Raw genomic sequence first — 18,301 nt, 5'->3', positions numbered from 1 at the left:
TGTCAAGTATTTTTATAGCATCTGGGTGCACTGTACCATTTTTTTAAAGCATTTTCTAGGTTTTATAAATATAATCTTGCAAACGTGCCCAGGACCTTCACTGATTCTGTGCAGTGATACCAAATCTGCCAGCAGGCTGGCAAACAGAGGATCTTTTTCTGCTAGTGTGTGTTTGCTAGGCTCTTTGCAGTTCTAACTGTGAGCACTTGATGATAACTTGATTGTCCAGAAGGTGCTAACAGCATCATGATAAGCAGCCCTAGATTTCATCTAGGGAAGGCAAGTCAAAGGCAGGAGAGATGGGGAAAGGAAGGCAAATGAAAAGTGTAAAAGGAAGACAGGAAGAGAAGATTGGGCTGGCACAGTGGTGACCCCTAAGTGTTGCTGAGGAATATGACAAAGAATTGAGACTAAAATGTTGATGCAGATGAGGTGGTAGGTGTTTGAAGCCTGAAGTGCCATGACTGTGTTCTCATCTGTACCTTCTTTTCTATGAAGTACATGTGTCCCTGTCCTCTACTGGGGCAGGTGCCACATAGCTTACCTGTCCTCCTCTGCCATGCTGTTGCTAAAGCAAACACCTGCACTTGGGGTGCTGGGATGCTGAGCTGTGGTGCTCAAGGCCTCCAGCAGTAAAATCCAGAGGGTGGACAGGCTCCCACAAACCATACATCCCAAGAGGCAAAGAGTAAAGAAACGTTTGGAAGGGCTGATTCAAAGCTTGTACTATTTTAAGGAGGAGAATTTGGGTTAGTTGGTTTGTTTTTCTTCTGTGGGCCTTTGGGTTTTGGTTGTGCTTTGTTTGGGGGTTTTTTGTTGATGTTTTTGTGGGTTTTTGTTTGTTTGTTTGTTTGTTGGTTGCTTCTGGCTTTCCTGGTTTTAGGCTTTGTTTTCTTAATGTAAGTACCAGCATTTTCCAATATTTCCCTGCAATCTCTGGGGCTGGAAAATTTGGTTTTTCATTAGCTGACAGTGGGGATTCTCATATGATTAAGTTGTTCCATCACCTGCAGCTTCCAGAATCACCCAATATCCTGACTCAGTGAAGCACTAGTCACTGGCAACGCACAGCACACCGATGAGGTCAGGTGGAAGGAAGCAACATGCACTCTATTTCGTAAGTTGTCCTTACAGTAAAAATGTTGCTTAGAATAATGGCTTCTTCAGACTTCTTAGGGACTTTTTTTGGCCTTAGGTAGAGTGTGGGAGGGCCATGGTTGTGTGCCCTCCTGTTGCGTTACAATGTAAGGTTGCAAAATTAGAGGTTTTCAGTGTCTCAAGACCTAGTAATTTGTTGTCCTTGATGCTTTTCCTGTGTTTTTAATTTGGGGCTTACACATGTTGTAATCATCTGTATCACCTTGTCTGCCTGTTCCTACCTGAGCCTGGAGCAGGCACACATATAGCTATGTGGTGGGAGGCACTTACACATGGGAAGAGGCAGTGGCAGCTGGCTTGAGCTCTTAGAGCCTGAGCTGGAGGTCTCCCACCAAAGTGTGTACAGCTGCAGCCCTGGCTAAAAATCCCCTCTGAGTGATTAGATAAATCAGGTACATGTCATGGTTATCATTTTGTGCAGGGAGGGCCAGTTTTGTGAATGGCTGCTCCTCACAGAAGGAAGCTGGCAGTGCCCTCACACTGAGGTTTATGCAGTGGCTTCCAGTAGAGCTTCAACCTCTTACACGAGGCCTGGATTTGGCTCACCACTAATGACCTGAGCAGGCTGCATGGAATAAATGCCCTCTGAACAGCACTGTAGGAAACACCCTACGTTATATTGTAGGTTGTAGAAAGAGGAACCAGGTCTCTTCTTCTGTCTGTATAAAAGAACAATCTAGACTGTGCTCAAGTATTTTCAGACTTGGTCTCATTTCATAACTGGGATCTTTTTTGTCTAGCATAAGAGGCTTCGTGTAATCACTCTTTTAAATCTACAGCTTATGTTTGACAAGTGGGTCAGTGGTTAATGGAGGCCAGTAAATCCAGCTGTTTATCTTTGCAGTAAGATCATGCACTTTCTGTATGCTTTTGTCTGCTGGGGATGGAGATGTGCATGTTTTTAATGGCCCTCCCTCTATTTTAGAGTTAGGGGAGAGAGCTTTCTTATTACATTTCATCTTTTCCCTACATTTAAATAAGAATAATATCACAGTAATACTTCAGCCACAAATTTATGGCAGCAGGTGTGGTACTATTTAATTGCTAGGTGTGCTTTTCTAAAAAGTTAGTAATTTGATTTTATGAGGGGAATTTGCCGTTGTACATGCTTGCAGGTTTTCTTGCTTCCTCACTTCTCCCCAAGCTCCAGTATTTGTGCTGCTGTTAGCAGATTCACCCTTCCACTAAAGGAGGCCAGAAGTAGCTTTCTCCCAACAAGCTTTGAATTGTATGAACCATGCAAGGACACTTTTTGGCTAACTTGACATTTCAGGATTGAGTAAGTGCTTGGTAAGCTTTCTGTAGGGTGCTAGTGTCTAAATAAAGCCCTTGCAGCACTAAGTTAATAAAGGACTCAAAGTATTCATGGAAACTTGGTCTAACACATCAAGTTCCAAAAGTCCTCTTAGAGAATGTCTGCCAGGGAGAGAAGTTTCTTGACACAGTTTTAGAATTTTTAATCTTGTCATGTTTTTATTTAATTCGGAGTACTGATATCTGTGTAACATGGTTAAAGATGTCTGTGGAAATTATTTTTCCTCTTCATTTGAAGGTTATTTTCTTAATGAACACTTAGGATAAACACTAAGGTCATAATGAACATTGACTTGCCATTGGAAAATTTTTTCATCAATAAATGCGGAAACTAAAACTTTAAGATTACTAACCATTGTGTGAAGCAGCAATTAAAATTTGCTTATAAGAACAGTTTCTTGCTCCCAGATGCTCTGGTATTTACTAATAGTAACTCTTACTTACAAGTGGGCCACAGGTCTAAATACTTAACAGCGAGTTAAAAAGCAAGTGTGTAAGAAAAGACCAGAAAGTAAAGAGCAGAGGGCCTTGGATGCTTGCATTTGGCTTGTGAGGAGCCTAGAATGATAGAATTGTCAGGAATAACTGAGGCAAATATGTTTGAATGATAAGACAAAATTATCATCTGTTTTTTAACAGAAAAGTTGTGTGTAATACACATTTCTTCTAGGTCAGAGAGGGAGCACTTCTTGATTTCTCTGTGAGCTAGTGATCACAAGCAAATCCTTGCAACCCAGTTTTTCAGAGATGCTGAGGTGCCCCAGGGATTTCAGCTCTTTAATGCTGGTAACAGGGTCACATGAGGTGTGCAAATTCAGCCCTTAAACCCAGGTGTCACTCCTTGGGGTGGCTGTGTGTGAATGTTCATGCACCTCAGCAGGCAAGTACTGCAGGACATTCCTCTCTGCCCAGTTGAAACCAGGCATAATTAGCTAATGACAGTATGTTAGCTGGACAATGAATGTGCTGGGGACTTTGAGGGAAGGAAACTGATTTGACCCAGGTTCTCTGCAGGTGGCTGATAAAGGAAAGTGGAAATTGCTGAAGCCTAAAAAGGATTATGCTTGACAAAGGAAGGATGGAAAAGAATGGGCAGAGAGAACAATGAGGAAACCTCAGATGTGGAAAAAATCCTGAGATGAAAGACAGGAGAAGTTCATCTAGCTGTAGCAAGGGAGAAAGAGGATAGGATTTGCTTAGTTGCAAGCCTTGAAGTACTGCATGTATCAGAAAGCACTCCATGGAAGAAAGGATGAGAACCTACCATAATGGTGCTGAGGGTGAAGCTTACACTGACTTGTGACAGTGTTTTGAGGAAGCTGGTCATAAGAGCAGGGCCTGTTTCTGTGGCTATGAAATGGGGAAAGCTGACAAACTAGTTTGTGTAAAATGCTATAGATGTCCCAGATAAAAAGCAGTTACCAGGGGAAGGGGCAGGCAGCACAGAAAGCACACCACTTTCTGTGCAACTTCATGGTGTTTGCTAAGTTGATGAGCAGGTGAGACACCTTTGCTTTGTGAGAGAATGATGTGCAGCATGCTGTAAGGACCTGAGAAAACTGTATTTTGCAGCAAGGCACTGGATTCTTGGACCAGGCTTTGCAGTCACTGAAATACTCACTCACTACTGAATGACTTGGCAGTGTAATTTTGATCCTGGTCAGGCATGAATACGCTCTGTATTTCTTTCACATTAGCTAGAGCATGTAATAATGTTTATGTTGGCTTTTTACTGGGTGTGGGAGGACAGACACTTAATTAACAGTTTCCTGGGACAAAGTAACCCCTTCAGATCTTGGTTTGTAATGATCTAGCCCTTTCTTTCAGCTGGCTGAAGCACTTTTGATCCAGTGACAGATATCTAAAAACTTACTTGAGTCTCTGCTGCAACCATTACTTTTTTTTTATGTCAGCCTTCTCCCTTCCTCTTTAGCAATGATGTGTTGGTCAGGTCAGTAAATATTGACAAAGGTAATGTTCCTTGTGATGGGTTATAAACCCTGTGCAAGCTTCATGTGTTCAGTATCTGTGATGCTGGTATTAGACATGGTGCAACACCATGTGCTGAACAGATCTTAGCCAATAATCATTCCAAAGCATTTAAATTTCTCCTGGTATTATATGCAGGTATCCAATAGTCATGTGGAGCATTAAATTACTTGGTTAATGTGCAAATGAAATGTCTATAAGCTTCATGCTGCTTGTACAACAGGAACAGAGAATCCTTGATCTGTTCTTGAGTTCTTACTATGCAATATCAATGTCAAATCAAGTTTTCAGCAGAATAATGTAACAAGTTATGCTGAGAGGCATCACCCACCAATAAAGGTATCTAGTGTGGGATACAGCCATATCAGATTTTAACTTTAGAAATTTCTGGCTTTGACAAATGATGTTGCAAAGCTTCTCCTTTTTCTTCCTGTGTCGCTTTAAAGTCTCATTAGACTGAAATGTCATTAAAGTCTGTGGCTGATATTTTTGGTGTAGAACACTAAGAAGGGGAGTATCAGGGATAGATTTTCCACTCCTGCCAGATTTTGTCCTGTGTACTTTTCCAGGCAAGCCTCTTCAACTCCAAGAAATCCAAAGATTCCTCAACAGCTGAAAATATATAAAGAAATGCTAGACTTTTCTGCTACTCTCTCACACTTCCAAACCCTTCCAGGCCTTTACTATTTATAACTTGTTTCGTGGGTTTTATTTAGGATACGAATGTCTGAAGCTTTGACTTTTTCCAATAGTAACAATCATAAACTGTACTATCCAGAAACTGAAATCCAAAATCACTCTCTTCTAGAAGACTAATCTCACTTTAAAGTTTTCTAATTCTCTGAACAACTCTGGGAACCAGATGATTGAGCATTTGGAAAGTTTTTATTTTGGCTTTTCATAGTCATTGCAATCTGAACTCTGACAAAGCCAGCCTAGAGAACTAAACACCTCAGAGCAAATGGAAGTGGCAATGGGAAACCTCAAACAGCTCCAGCCAAATAATTTCATGCAAATGCATGTGAATGAGCCACGAGTCAGCCTCCTGCCTGAGCTCATTTCAGTCAGTATTAAAGGCAGAGTGAGACAGAGGAGTCATTACTCCAAGCATTTATTGATCACAGCCTCAGTTTACAGGCTTTCAGATGAAAGCAGCTGCCCAAGGTGTGCCTGAAGCTCTGCTGTAGCCCAGTGGAGATCACTAAACAAATGTGACAGACACTAAGGAATTCAACATTTTGGTTTGGTCTGGAGTTAATGGAAGGAAAAATTTCTTCCTTGGAACTATCTTTCACTAAGTGTTTCCTGCCCTCATTGAAGCTTTGTTATGTAGGAAGTGTTAGAAAAAGATGTTTTGGATATTCAGTGTGAACTTGTGTTTTAAGTACAGAATCCTTTGATGTATACTGAGGAGTGCTTCTTTCTGAATAGGAATTTGTTGGCTTTTATTTTTCCTTTAAAGCAGCTGGATTTAGCTAAACCCTGAAAGGACTGAATTTAATCAATGTCCACTAAACCTATTTATTAATTTGAATTGAACAATTAATATTAAGTGTATAACTGGTCTTAAAATACCTTTTCTGTTCAACGTTTTCTGAAATCTGGTTTCTGTGAACAATGAAAAAAAAATCCTGGTTTTGTAGACAATGTTTGAATCTTGAAATAATCCTCTGATTTTTATTTGATTTCTATAGCAACTATAGAAGGTAACTGCTCCTTTTTAAAAGAAATCCCCACAGGCTGTGGCTCTTCAAGACCTCTCTCTCTAGTGAGAAATTTGCACACTAATGGTCAGATTCGATTTGCTGCTATTGGGCTAAATATTCAAGAATGTTCAGTTGACAGAGACCTCAAGTTTTATTTTACTCTTCCTCACAGGCACAGAACACTTCTTAAAATATTAAATGTGACCTCTGAAGTATAAATATGTCTGCATATTTAAAAATAGACTTGAATTACCTCATAGGGATGTGGTCCATACACATTGTGTAATTGGGACAGCCCCCTCTCTCTTTATCTGTCTCTCTCCAGGGAAGGCAAATAATCAAGACTTTGCTTAAAGTGGCAACACCATAATCCCCAAGGGTGGGAAGCTCATTCTTTATCTACAGGATGTCTGGAGTGATAAGTAGCTGTTTTATTAAAACTCATGCAGAGTTTCTTTGTCCTGCCAGAATTATCATTTGCTGTTTGGTATGGGGAGTTTAAATGCAACATGCCCTGAACAGCATAGGAGGAGGTAATGGGATGGAGGTGGGAGAGTTTATTCAATGCTGTCTAAACAAAGTCTATAAAGTTATTGTTTTGAATTTTCACTTGAAGTTACTTTACACCACAGTGGGAGCTTTCCTTTGGGCTGGTCAGTGCAGCTAACAGTGTATCAGTGAAACAGGAAATGTGAGTTCTTCTGCATAGCCCAGGTCAGCTTGAAACTTATTACAAACCACATCATATCTGACATGTTCACTGGGTTAATAACATTGCTGCTGCTAATTCCCTTATGGATGCTTCTGTGCACCATGTTATCATTACAGGTTAGAACTCTGCACTAATTTAGGCTGGCCCAAGCCAGTGCTCTCTAATAGACGTGTGGCTGCAGATACCTCCTTTATACTTCCCATAAGTGTTATGCAAACTGAGATCTTCCATGTCTTCTGTTCTTAATTTAATAAATGATACTTTTATTCCTTGTGTATACTGTCAGAAACTAGGCTGATTCTGATGCAGCCTAATTAAATACCCTTATGGCTAGATCCATCTTACTGACTCTGCTCATGCTAGCAATAAAGTATATCTGTACACCTTAATAAATGGACTCTCCCTTGAGCAAGCAAGGCGTGTTCAAGCCTTAATAGAATAACATTTTATAGCTCTTCCCAAGCTTTCTTCTTCATTTGCCTTATTCACTTACTTTGAAATCTAAACACTGGTGGCCAGCTCCTTGAGGTAGTTTTGCACAAACTTCTGATGCGCACACCAGAGTGGTAGAAATAACTTTGATCTTGCTCTGTGGTTTGTAAACATATTGCTTTGTAGAATTCTGTTAATCTTCATTCTGATAAATCAAGACTGAGAGTAATCAAATTACAAAAGCAGACTGTATTGATCAGGACTGCTGCTTTACAAAAGCTGTTGCTAGCTTCTAACTATTTGCCTGAAATCCAGTTTTCTCAGTCACTTTCCCCGTGGAAAAACTGCACTTCTGTGAGAGGAGTGTTCATCAAACTCCTCTGATAAGTATATGGGCCACAGCAACTGTTTGCATGGTATTTACTACAGTTTGAAGTTGTAGCTGAGACCTATTCTGAGAGTAGCATAGAGAATATTACACTGAATTCTTTAAGAACTTGAATAGAGATGTCAGATATGAGGGATGCTCATTGGCCACTCCGGGGTTAAATGTGTTTTTCTTGATCTCACCTCTTATTCCTCCCTGAAGTTATCCAAGCAGTGGGGAATTTCTGCAGTCATTAATTGTATTTATACTTGGGCTATGACACATACAAGCAGTTTTAGGGAGATTTGGGTTTTTTAATCACTTGGCAAATGTCAGCAGAAGTCTCTATTGTGACCATCGTCTCTACTGGCAGAGGCTGTGCATTGGGCACTTCTTTTGAGTGTCAAAGCACTCATAATTTATTTCCATGTGAGCTGTCTAGTACAAAATTCTGGCTCAAGCATGCCTGAGGCTTTTCTACTACTGCATTTTGGGCTTTTAGGGGATTTCACTCTCAGGTGTTGTAAATTACGCTGCATGGCCTTTGTATTACAGTAAGGGAGGCCTAGAGCAAGCAAGGAGGGAGGAACTGAACACAAAAGCTCTGAGGAGCAGCCAGATTTTAGAGAATGATGTTTAGGACTGTTTCAGTGCTCAGCAGTCTTCTCTCTACCCAGCTCACAGAGCAGAAATCAAACAGCTGGAATGCATGTGCTGGGTGGGGTGGTACCTCTTTCATCCTTAGCACTCCTGGGACTTGCTTGTGCTCTCTGGGAGAAGTGTGGGATCACCTTATGGCCAAAGTCAGGTGGGAAATGGGGAACAGCAGGCTAAAATGGCACAGGGGCAGGTTACCCTGAGAGGATGCCGCATCTCCCTCCTTGGACGTTTTCAAGATTTGTGTAGACTATAACTGTGCTGCCAAACATGATCTCATCTTGTATTGATGATGATCCTGCTCTGAGTAGGAGGCTGGACTGGATGACCTCCATAGGTCCCTTCAGCCATTGCTTCTGTGGTTCTCAGTGTTTGAAGGCCTGTTACATCAGGTTTTGTAATTCTACCCTTCGGCATTATTTGCCTTCCTGGCTCTCTGCTTTGCTTAGTCTGCATATCACTTTTAAGTACTAGATTTTGGTACTGTCATCACACTATAGGTGTCGGATTTTTTTATCAACACCATGCTGACCTTTTAAGCTGCTCCTCTATTTGTATGCCTCCTACATGTAAAATCTGTAAAACCAGCAGAGATGCACAGGCGCCTAATAACAGCAATAGGTTCTTCTTTCTTGTCCTGTGTGCTGGATCTACTTCTGAGACCTTTTTGCTCAGAATGATAGAAGTGAGAGGATGACACTGGTGGCTTCCTGCATATAGGGATAAGAGTTGTGTTTGCAGGTCACACAGTGCTCAGAAACAGAGATGTAAAGTAGAGGGAGTGCCATGTCTATGGAATCCGCATTGTGCCCCACAAGCTGTGCTGGATCAACCAAAGCAGTATGTGCTTTCTGAAAACCAGCACCAAGCTGCTTTTGCTGAGGCCTGGGTCAGCCTGCATAAAGGTGAGGTGCTGCACTGAGATGCAGCAAGTGTTGTCTGACCCTGAATCATAATGCGGAGGCAAGGAGGGGTCTGAAGCAAAGTTGCTATGCTGTCCTTGCCTGCACTTCTCTCCTGTAGCTTTGTCAGCACATGTTTAAACAGTTTTGGAGACTTCAATAAAGAAGCTTCTGTTCTTTGCTACTAGTGAAGAAATTAAAATATTTTTACAAGCTGGGGCAGCAGAGCGTTGTATTGCTCACTGCTTACCGGAGCAGGTAGGGTTATGTCTGGCAGCTAGTGACCTTCTATAGATTATTTCTCTCACCATGTAGCATTTCTGGCTTCTTCATGCTACTGAGCATTAAGACATTTACTGGACTTTTAAGCAGAATTTATTTTGTTGCTTGTTTTGAAAAAGACTCAAAGGCAAAACTTTCTCCAGTGGGTTTATTGTTGCCAAATGAATGGAACATTTTTCAGTGAAGTATGTCAACAAAAAATGTTCATAGACTGGTTATTGAAAGCAGAATCTGAGTACATCTGAAACCCTGACAGAAAGAATAAATGATGTCTTGATGTTCAGAGGACCATGGTAAATTGGCAGACTACCGTGAGTTTTGGTAGAGATTGCTCTGTGTGTGTGTTAATGTATATATCTGATTTAAATCCAAGGAGTTTCCCAGCAGTCCAAGTGCTCTGCTGTTGGTGTTTAGTTATTGATTGCATTCACCTTGTGAGCTCTCTGTGAATCCAGAGTCCGTATCAGGAGTACACTAAACTTTCATCACAATGCCATTTCAGATTAGTTAAATTGTAAAACCACTTTCTTAGTGCTGAAGAAATATGAGGTGTAAAGCTGATCAAACTCATACTTCAGAACTTTTGAGTTCTGATAAAATACCAGCATGTGCCTCTGAGAACATACTGAAATACTGATATTGCTTCTGTTTGGCCTGCCACCTTGAAACTTATTTGAAAAGACAGTTGGATTTTGGGCTGTGGTGGTGGTTGTTAGGCTGGTTTTTTCCTTGTTTTTTAAAAGATGTTGGTAGATCTGCCCAAACTTTTTTTTTTTTTTGCGCTCTTTTGCACCTAACAGCCTTGAGGTCATACAGAGCTGCTTTGAGGCTGTGCCCATAATCACTCTTGTTGGTTTCTGTTTAGAGAAAACAATTTGTAAACAGTTGAATAGTATTGTTTTTGTAATGTGGTAAATGTGTGAGCTTGGATCCACTCTTGGGACATGAGGGTAGCCTTTACCACAGGGACGTTCAGATCTGCTTCTGAGGATGACCAGCATTATTCTGTAGTTAGCATGAAAACTTTGAAGGACATTGCAAGGGAAGATGTGCAGAAATCAGAGAGATGCAGAGGGGAAACAAACTGGGGGGCTGGGGATAAAAACCCCTTTTGAATGAAGAGGAGGAAAGGATGAAGAGTTGTGTGACTGATGGTTTTAACAGCTAGCAGTGGCAGCAGTCCACTACTGCTGCCTTGGCAGGTTCTTTTCTTGTTTCTGACCCAAGCAAAACTTTAGATGATGTGCCATCAGATGGTTCCTCTGTCTAAGTCAGAGAGCAGGAGAAAGCTGGAATGTGCAATGTATCTTTCCATATGTGTTGCAGTGCTCTCCAGTGAAGCCGTAAGCAGGGATACAGAGCTTGGTAATTTGGACATCCTGGTGCTTGGGGTGGGAGGGCAGTGGAGATGGCCATTAGCCCTGTCACACTAAGGCAGAGGGAGGATGTTAAGGAGAGCTGGGTGGTGTTTCCTTGTTGGAATTGTACAGTTGATATCTGGGCATTGGAACAGCCGAGTGCTGGGGGCTCTTTCCATTCTGAGGTCAACAGCTTGAGCTCCTTTCGGTAGGAAAAGACCTTCAAGAACACAAAGTCCAACCATTCTCTAACTCTACCAAGCCTGGTGCTAAGCCATGTTTCTCAGCACCACATCTCTGCAGATTTTAAACACCTCCAGGGCTGGGGATTCAGCCCCACCTCCCTAGGCAGCCTGTTCCACTGTTTGAGAAAGTGACGTTGGGGGTGTCAGGGAGAGGAGGGAGATGTTGAGCGGTCGGGCTCTGAGCTCTCGGTGGTTCTCACAAAACCAGGGCGAAACCGTGGCCGCCGTTGTCAGAGGTAGAGACGTGCAGAGGAGAGTCGCGGTTTCCCTCCCCGTTCCTGAGGGGAGAGGGCCGTCTTTCCGTGCCGCCCACAAGCGCAAGGACAGGCACGGAGGCGGCGGAATAACGGCGTGGCCGCCGAGAAAGGGTCTCGGGCGGCTGCCCTGGCGCTTTGTCTGCCCGCTCCGAGCAGCACCGCCTCATTGCTCGGGCCTTCCCCGCCAGCTCCAGCACCCGTGGGGAACGGTGGATGCTCCCTGCACACACCGGGGACGAGTGCCTCTTTGTGTGGGGGCGCGGGGCGGGAGAAGCGTCCCCGGCGCGGCCTTCCCCGCCTCGCTCCCATCCCCGTGCGCAGCGGGGCGGCCACGGCGCCGGCCGGTTGCCATGGCGAGGGGCGGTCACGTGGGGCGGCGGCGGGGCTGACGTGCGCGGCAGGGCGGAGCGGAGCGGCGCGGAGCGGGCGGGCGGCGAGAGTCCGGCTGCTGCCGCCACCATCCGCACACCAGCAGCGCGGGGCTCTGCGGAGCCGCGGGAGCGCCAATGCCCGGACCGACCCAAGCCCTGTCCCCAAATGGCGAGAACAATAACGACATCATTCAGGATAACGGGACCATCATCCCCTTCAGGAAGCACACGGTGCGGGGGGAGCGCTCCTACAGGTACTGCGGCGGCGGCGGCGAGCGGGGCGGTGGCGGACGGGGAGGGGAGGGAAGGGGGAAGGAAGGGGGGTGCTGCAGCGCAGGGGGCGGTTGCATAAGGCGGGCAGGCTGCAGCCCCCCCCGCTCCCCTACACCCGGACCCGGCGGAGCGGGTATTGTCCGGCTGGAAAGCGTTTGCTGACGAGGCGGGATATCTGCGGGGTCTTGCCGCGCCCGGCGATGAAAGGCGGCTAACGATAATAATAAGAATTTCAAAATTCAGTAGGGGAAAAAGAGGAGGAAAAATAAGGAATAAATAAGCCATGGAAGGCAGAACCCTACACCGGCAGCCAGCTCCCCGTGGGAAGAGCCGCAGCACCTCGCTGCGGATCTGGGAGGTGGCGCCGTGCGGGAGGCGGCGGCCGGGGATGGCGGGGCGCGGGCAGCCCCTGCCCACCCTGGGCATCGTTACTGCCGCCGGCCGGAGGTGCCCCCTTCCCCAGCGCCCCAGTCCGGGGGTGACAGCCACCCCCAGCTCTTCGGGGCGGGGGAGACACCCCCACACCCCGGTGCTTGCGCGGATGGGGGGGCGGCTCCATCTACCCCTCCAACCAGCGGCCACGGCGGCCGGAGCCAGCCCCATTTTGTATTTATTTAATGTTTTTTTCGGCGGTGCTTTTGGGGGACCAGGTCCTTTGTCGCAGTTGTAGGCATTTTTGATGACTCGTTTGGCATGCGCTGCTGGCAGCTCTGCTGCATTAACATCTCCGACAATGTGTTCCGGCAGATAAGCTCATTAAAATTGTTTGCATTGTTTGATAAGGGTCGCGGCGCAGCTCGGAACGTAACTGGTTTGATGTGGTGCTTGCTGCCGGCTTGAAGGGAGATAAAATGCGGGCAGGGGCTCCCCTTAGATTCCCGTACGGCTCTGTTCAGTGCCGCCGGGATGACAGCGAGCGGTGCCTCTGCAGAGAACACGCCCCTCAGAGCTGGCTTCCCAACAGCAGGAAATGATGCTGCTTTCAAAGAGCTGCCCAGAGTGGCGAGTTGTACGCTCTATTAGATGAAAACAAATGTGGATGGCTTGGCTTGTTTGTCTGAAGAAGATCGCAATATCTTTTTTTTTTTTTCCTTCTGCTGAGGAGTAACAGAGCTGCTACCGGCAGAGCTGACCACTGCTAACCTGAACAGTGAACCTCATTGTTGATCACACGCTGAAGGGTGATTCTGAAATGCATTAGAGACCCAAGTGTGTGGTTTGTTGAAAAGCAACAAACTGTAGGCTGTCCCTCTCTCTGAATCTGTTGGTACTTTGTGTAATGAAGTCCCAATGCACACATTTACAGAAAGCAGTAGAATTGCTTTTGTAAAGACCTGTTTGTACTTGCAGAAAGATTAGAGCTCTCAATTCCATATCTGAATTTCAGCTGAGCATCATGGGATTCTAGAGGAAAGCTCTATTTCCATCATGTACCTTAGCAGAAAAATTAATTAGACTTGAATTATCATGCATCTGTCTTTAATTATTCTGACGTGTCATAGGTGCTACCGATTGCTTTCTCACTGCTTTTCTTCAGAAGGGTTCTTTTGAAGACCCCTGTTGAATGAGGTTCTCTTTTATTCTTTAGCAGTAGGTTTGTATATAATTTTCTGCAGCCATCAATGAATTTGTGTTCTTGTCCTTCTGCCTGTTATGTCATATGTTGAACTATGTCTAGAAAAGACATTTTGTGTGGCTGCTGTGTCAAGCACATGATGACAGAAATAGTTAAATCACTTGCTCAGTTTTCCAGAAACTGTGAAGTTATTCTGCATCTGAATAGCCTTTTACTCAGTGTTCCTTAGTCTTACAGAGCTTTGTGACCATATCTGCAATATAAAGCAATGCAGTACTACCGATGCTAATGTTGCACATTGGTTTAGGGCAATAAATAAATAATCCAATGTATTTCAGAAATGAACCTTTTATGCATAGACAAACATTTCCATTGGGGAGTCCTGTTTAGATTCTCTTTGCTTTGTGGAAACCTAATCTAATCGACAGTGATGGCGACTGTAACTGTGATTTCTCCCTTTCTTCAGGGAGGAGAATGAGGATTTGTTTTCATCTGTAGCTCTAAGGTACTTTATGAAGTAGATGCCAACCATAACAGAAACAAAAGCACAAAGACAATATGTGAAAACCCTGATGAAACTTCTCTTTGATACTGGGAAAACTTCCATGAAAACCTTTAGTAGCTGGTCTGGTTTGGTCCTTGCTAAGTTTGAGTTGCAGATGCAGATCATTAATAGAACAGATCAGTGGTATCATCAGTGTTGTGCCTGTTGCCATGCTGGACTGTTGGTGCCATGATGACTTTGAATCAGCTTGTACATCTTTGCCATATGACATAAGTTGCTGTGCTTCAGATTGTGGGGCTGGTTTCTCCCATCTGTATCTAGAAATATGGAATAAATATGTCCTTAACCCAGCCTGGAGCATGACATCAGACCAGCAGTTGCATAGATCTAGAAGTACACGCTTTGCTCACAACACACTTCTCTATACTGCAGCTTTGCTCCAGTTAAACTGCATTTACTACATGTGTAGAGAGAGGGTCAGTATTTGCTTTTTTCTTCTTTAACATCAGAAGTGCTTCCAGACTGAGTTAGCCTGGTTATTGTTAATGTGGGAGGGGGATTCCAGCTCTTCACTGTAACGTTTTTAGCATGCTGTGTTTCATGTGTATTTAAAACAGAAGTAGTGTTTGTTAATCAGAGTAAGTTTGTTTGTTTAGGTATTCTCAGACCTAAAAATGAAACTACATCCCCCAAACCAAAACAAAAAATACCCACAGACTACACTGTTTCAAATACCAGCTCCTACAAGATTTGATACTCAAATCAGATTCAAAAGAACTGAAGGTTTGACTATTTTACAGACTAGGAAGCTGACATGGAAGGAGTTGGCCTAAGTTATCTGCTAAGTTAAGGATGCAGCAGGGAGCTGACCCTGTACCACATGAGCCCCAACCATGTGCTCCGTATGCAAAGCCACAAATAGTTTTCTGAAGTCTTCCAAAGCACATATTATATTTTGCAGACTGGGACATACAGGCCTGAGGTGTTAAGTTTCTCATCCAGCCTTATGTAGCTCCTCAATGGAAAACAGGCGCTTTGGCATAAATTTGAGTCACGGGGAGACATGTAAATAACTTTCAGAGTAAAGAGTTATGTAAATGCTTTCAGAGTAAATAGCTGTGATCAATTTGTGTTTCTCAGTGAAATGCTGTTTCATGCACTCCAGATCAGCAGGCTGACTTTAGAATTTGATTGCAACTGAGGTATCATTTTGTTGGCCCAAAATAGCTTTGGGCTCACTTCTGAGAATGGCATTGCATTTAATTATAGTTTTATTTGTATGCTCGAAAAAAAAAATCTGTGATAAACTGAATCAATATCTGTGTGGTGACCTTTCTTATTTATTTTTTTTTGCCAGACTCCAAGCATCTTGCATGGTTGATCAGCTCATCATACTTTTAAAAGCTAGCTGTACAAAGAGTTTGAATATTTCCAGGTTTGAATGGCATACCTGGCCCAAACCACTCTGGACTAAAAGGGACAAACTCTTGCATCTTCCTTTGCAGGATTAATGTTCATTAGATAGGGTTGGGTGATCAGTTGGACTTCGATCTTGGAGGTCTCTTCCAACCTGGTTGATTCTGTTACTCTGTGGATTCCATGCTTAACTTTTGCTTTATCATTGTGCTGCTAGGAAGAAATGGTTTCTGGTCCTTCTACACTGGCTATATTTAGTTTCATTCTCAGAACTTTCATGAAGAGGAGGGGAAGTGGGCTAACTTCCTGATTATTTTTCTTCAAATCACTAAGCTAAAAGAGACACAAAATCAAACTCCTTCTTTCCTGTCTATGGCTATGTGTCTTTCTAGTGGTATCTGGTTTAAATGTTTGTTTTCTTTAAGTGTTGTCTTCCTTTCAGAAAGCGTTGTTTAAGCTGCCCGATGTGTGATAATGAAAGCTGGATGCAAGTGGTGATTTCCTTACCCTCTGCTGAAATACACTTTGTAACACCCTACAGTTTATCTGCAGTCTTTTACTGCAGCATGAGCTGATAACTTCCACGATGAAAGCAGAGATTGGCATTACAGTGGTTTGGTCTTTGCCTTCCCAAATGCTGATGAATTGCCGGATGCTGGCTGGCCCCATGTGGCAGAGCATCCTTCCCGTGGCAGGACGTGTGCCTGCCACTGTCTCTGGTGACTTGCTGCCTTCCACACACGTGCAACTTTATTCAAGGTACAAAGAGAGACTTAATACTTCCCCTTACTCTGGGAAGAAGGCATTTCTTGCCCTAAATTTATATTCCATTGAATCTAGGAAATAGGTAATTCCACTGCAGTAAAAATCTCTCTTGATAAAAATAGTGTATTAAGACCCAAACTTGATGAGAACTGGGAAGATAACAGAATAAGAGCAGGCAGTTGTCCTCTCAATTCATAGTACAGACAAGCATGACTGTTTTCATCTTCTGAAACTGTAAATGCTAGTCAAAGCAAATGCTATTTAATGCATTAGTAACTGAAACATCATTTTCAGAGGCGTTTGCTCTTGGCCTAACTGCTGCTATCGCAGATTGTGAGTATTTTGTCCTAGATTTCACTGGAAGTCAGACAATAATAAATGGCTGTTTAAAAAAACAAAACAAAAAACAACAGCAGCAAGAAAAGCTGATAAATCACACCCCATAAATTTGGCTTGAGCTTTTCTAAAGTGGAAGCTGTGATAACCTCCTTGTCTGTCAAGCAGCTGGACTGCAACAAGCTGGTTACTAGCTAGCCAAGAGAAGACCATCCTGATGATTTATCAGCATGAGAGGTACCATGTAGAAATCTTTCCTTGGTTCCTGTGAGTTTAGGTCCCCTCTATTTTCTTTCACTTTCATAAAGCCGGATTCCTGTTGCTGCTACTGCTTTTTCATCTTGTATTCTGATTAGGGAGTACTCTGCCTATGTAGGGCTGTTTTGGTGTCTTCTGATGGGCAGGTTCAGCTGTCAAAGTAAAGAATAAAACTGTGTGGGGATAACTGGGAATCACATGTTGAGTGCATGTACATGTCTCAGAGGGTTATGAGTATGAATCTGTTCAATACTGCATCAGCAGTTTAGAGCCTGGATAGTTTGTGCTTGCACTATTGGACTACCTCTCTTAAGCTAGATTTAGATCTTCTTGGAAGCAAATATCTTCACCATGTTTTGGGAGTTGAGGGTATTTGTTAAAATTGAGGGTTAAAAGAGAGTTAGCTTTATGGAAGGAGGAGGGGAAAACAACGCTCCACGGACGACCCAGTTTGTATCAGGAAATGAAAGTAGCTTTCAGACAGCACCATCTTCTCAGCTTGCAACCAAGAGCTCTCACCAAAAAGGTCTGAGTACTCCTAATTTGCACCCAGCCTCTCTGGGTTTCAGAAACATCCTGTAGGTGGGAGGCTGCATTCTGGTTTTTGTTGCGTGGTGTGGGTTTTTTTTTTAAACTACCTTGTTGAGCTGCATAGCAACAGCAGTGTGATTCTGGCTCTCAGCAAAAAAGGAGTGAGCTTAGGACATGTGAGAACTGAACCTGATGCTGTCGCCTTTAGAAACAGACACTTTGGCTTCTCAATCTAGACTCCTGAAAAATATGCAGCACTGTGAACGAAAGGTGATGTGGAGGTGGTGCTGTGGACCAAGAGAGCCTGGTTAAAGCTGTTTCTTTGAGTACTTCCTTTGCTGCACAGAGATTTTGAGGGAGATGCAGCTGCTTCCATGACAAGCAGGCTGGACCACAGGGATGTTCTCCTAAGTGGCATACTTCGTGTAAGCTTTTGAGATATAAAGCTGGTTTTGGGAGATAGTAAGAAAAAAAAAAAATCCCTGTCCTGGATCTACGTTTCAAGCCTTGACGTTCACATGAGTGACATTTTAAAAATAGCTTCAGAGGTTTTGGTTTTGGGGCTTAGGGGGGAGGTTAGTTTAATTTGACAGTCTTCTCTCCTTCCTCATGCCCAAAGCTAATTATAGCAAAGGCTTGGTAAGGAAGAAGATAAATCGTGTGCCAGCTTTTCATTCTGGAGATGCAACTTTCAGCCTTTGTTTGATAATTGAAAACGAGTGGTCTCGCCACATCTGTTCTCAATCACACAAACCACCGAGCGGGATGGCACGAAGGCTGGAGCATGGAGTCAGCGTGGTGGTGGTAGGGAGACTGGTGCTGCACCGGGACAACATTGGGACACTCGTGTCCTTGCTCCCTGAATCCTGGCCTCCAGCTAGCAGCAGTGAT

General features: G+C 43.8%; 1 protein-coding gene across 2 annotated transcripts in view; it reads left to right on the top strand.

The window, feature by feature from the left end:
• Nucleotides 1-11,885: 11,885 nt before the first annotated feature.
• MAPRE2 (microtubule associated protein RP/EB family member 2) overlaps nt 11,886-18,301 on the top strand; it is a 51,881-nt gene continuing 45,465 nt past the window's right edge. Inside the window, exon 1 of one of the 2 annotated variants that reach the window (XM_054394638.1) lies at nt 11,886-12,004. In XM_054394638.1, the coding sequence (XP_054250613.1) occupies nt 11,886-12,004 (119 nt within the window). The remainder of the gene's footprint in view (nt 12,005-18,301) is intronic. The other variant, XM_054394639.1, reaches the window with a different exon arrangement.

The sequence above is a fragment of the Indicator indicator genome, chromosome 31 (assembly GCF_027791375.1).
Source record: "Indicator indicator isolate 239-I01 chromosome 31, UM_Iind_1.1, whole genome shotgun sequence".
NCBI classification, from domain to species: domain Eukaryota; kingdom Metazoa; phylum Chordata; class Aves; order Piciformes; family Indicatoridae; genus Indicator; species Indicator indicator.
The sequence above is the reverse complement of the archived record's forward strand: the minus strand, read 5'-3'. Positions and strand labels throughout refer to the sequence as shown.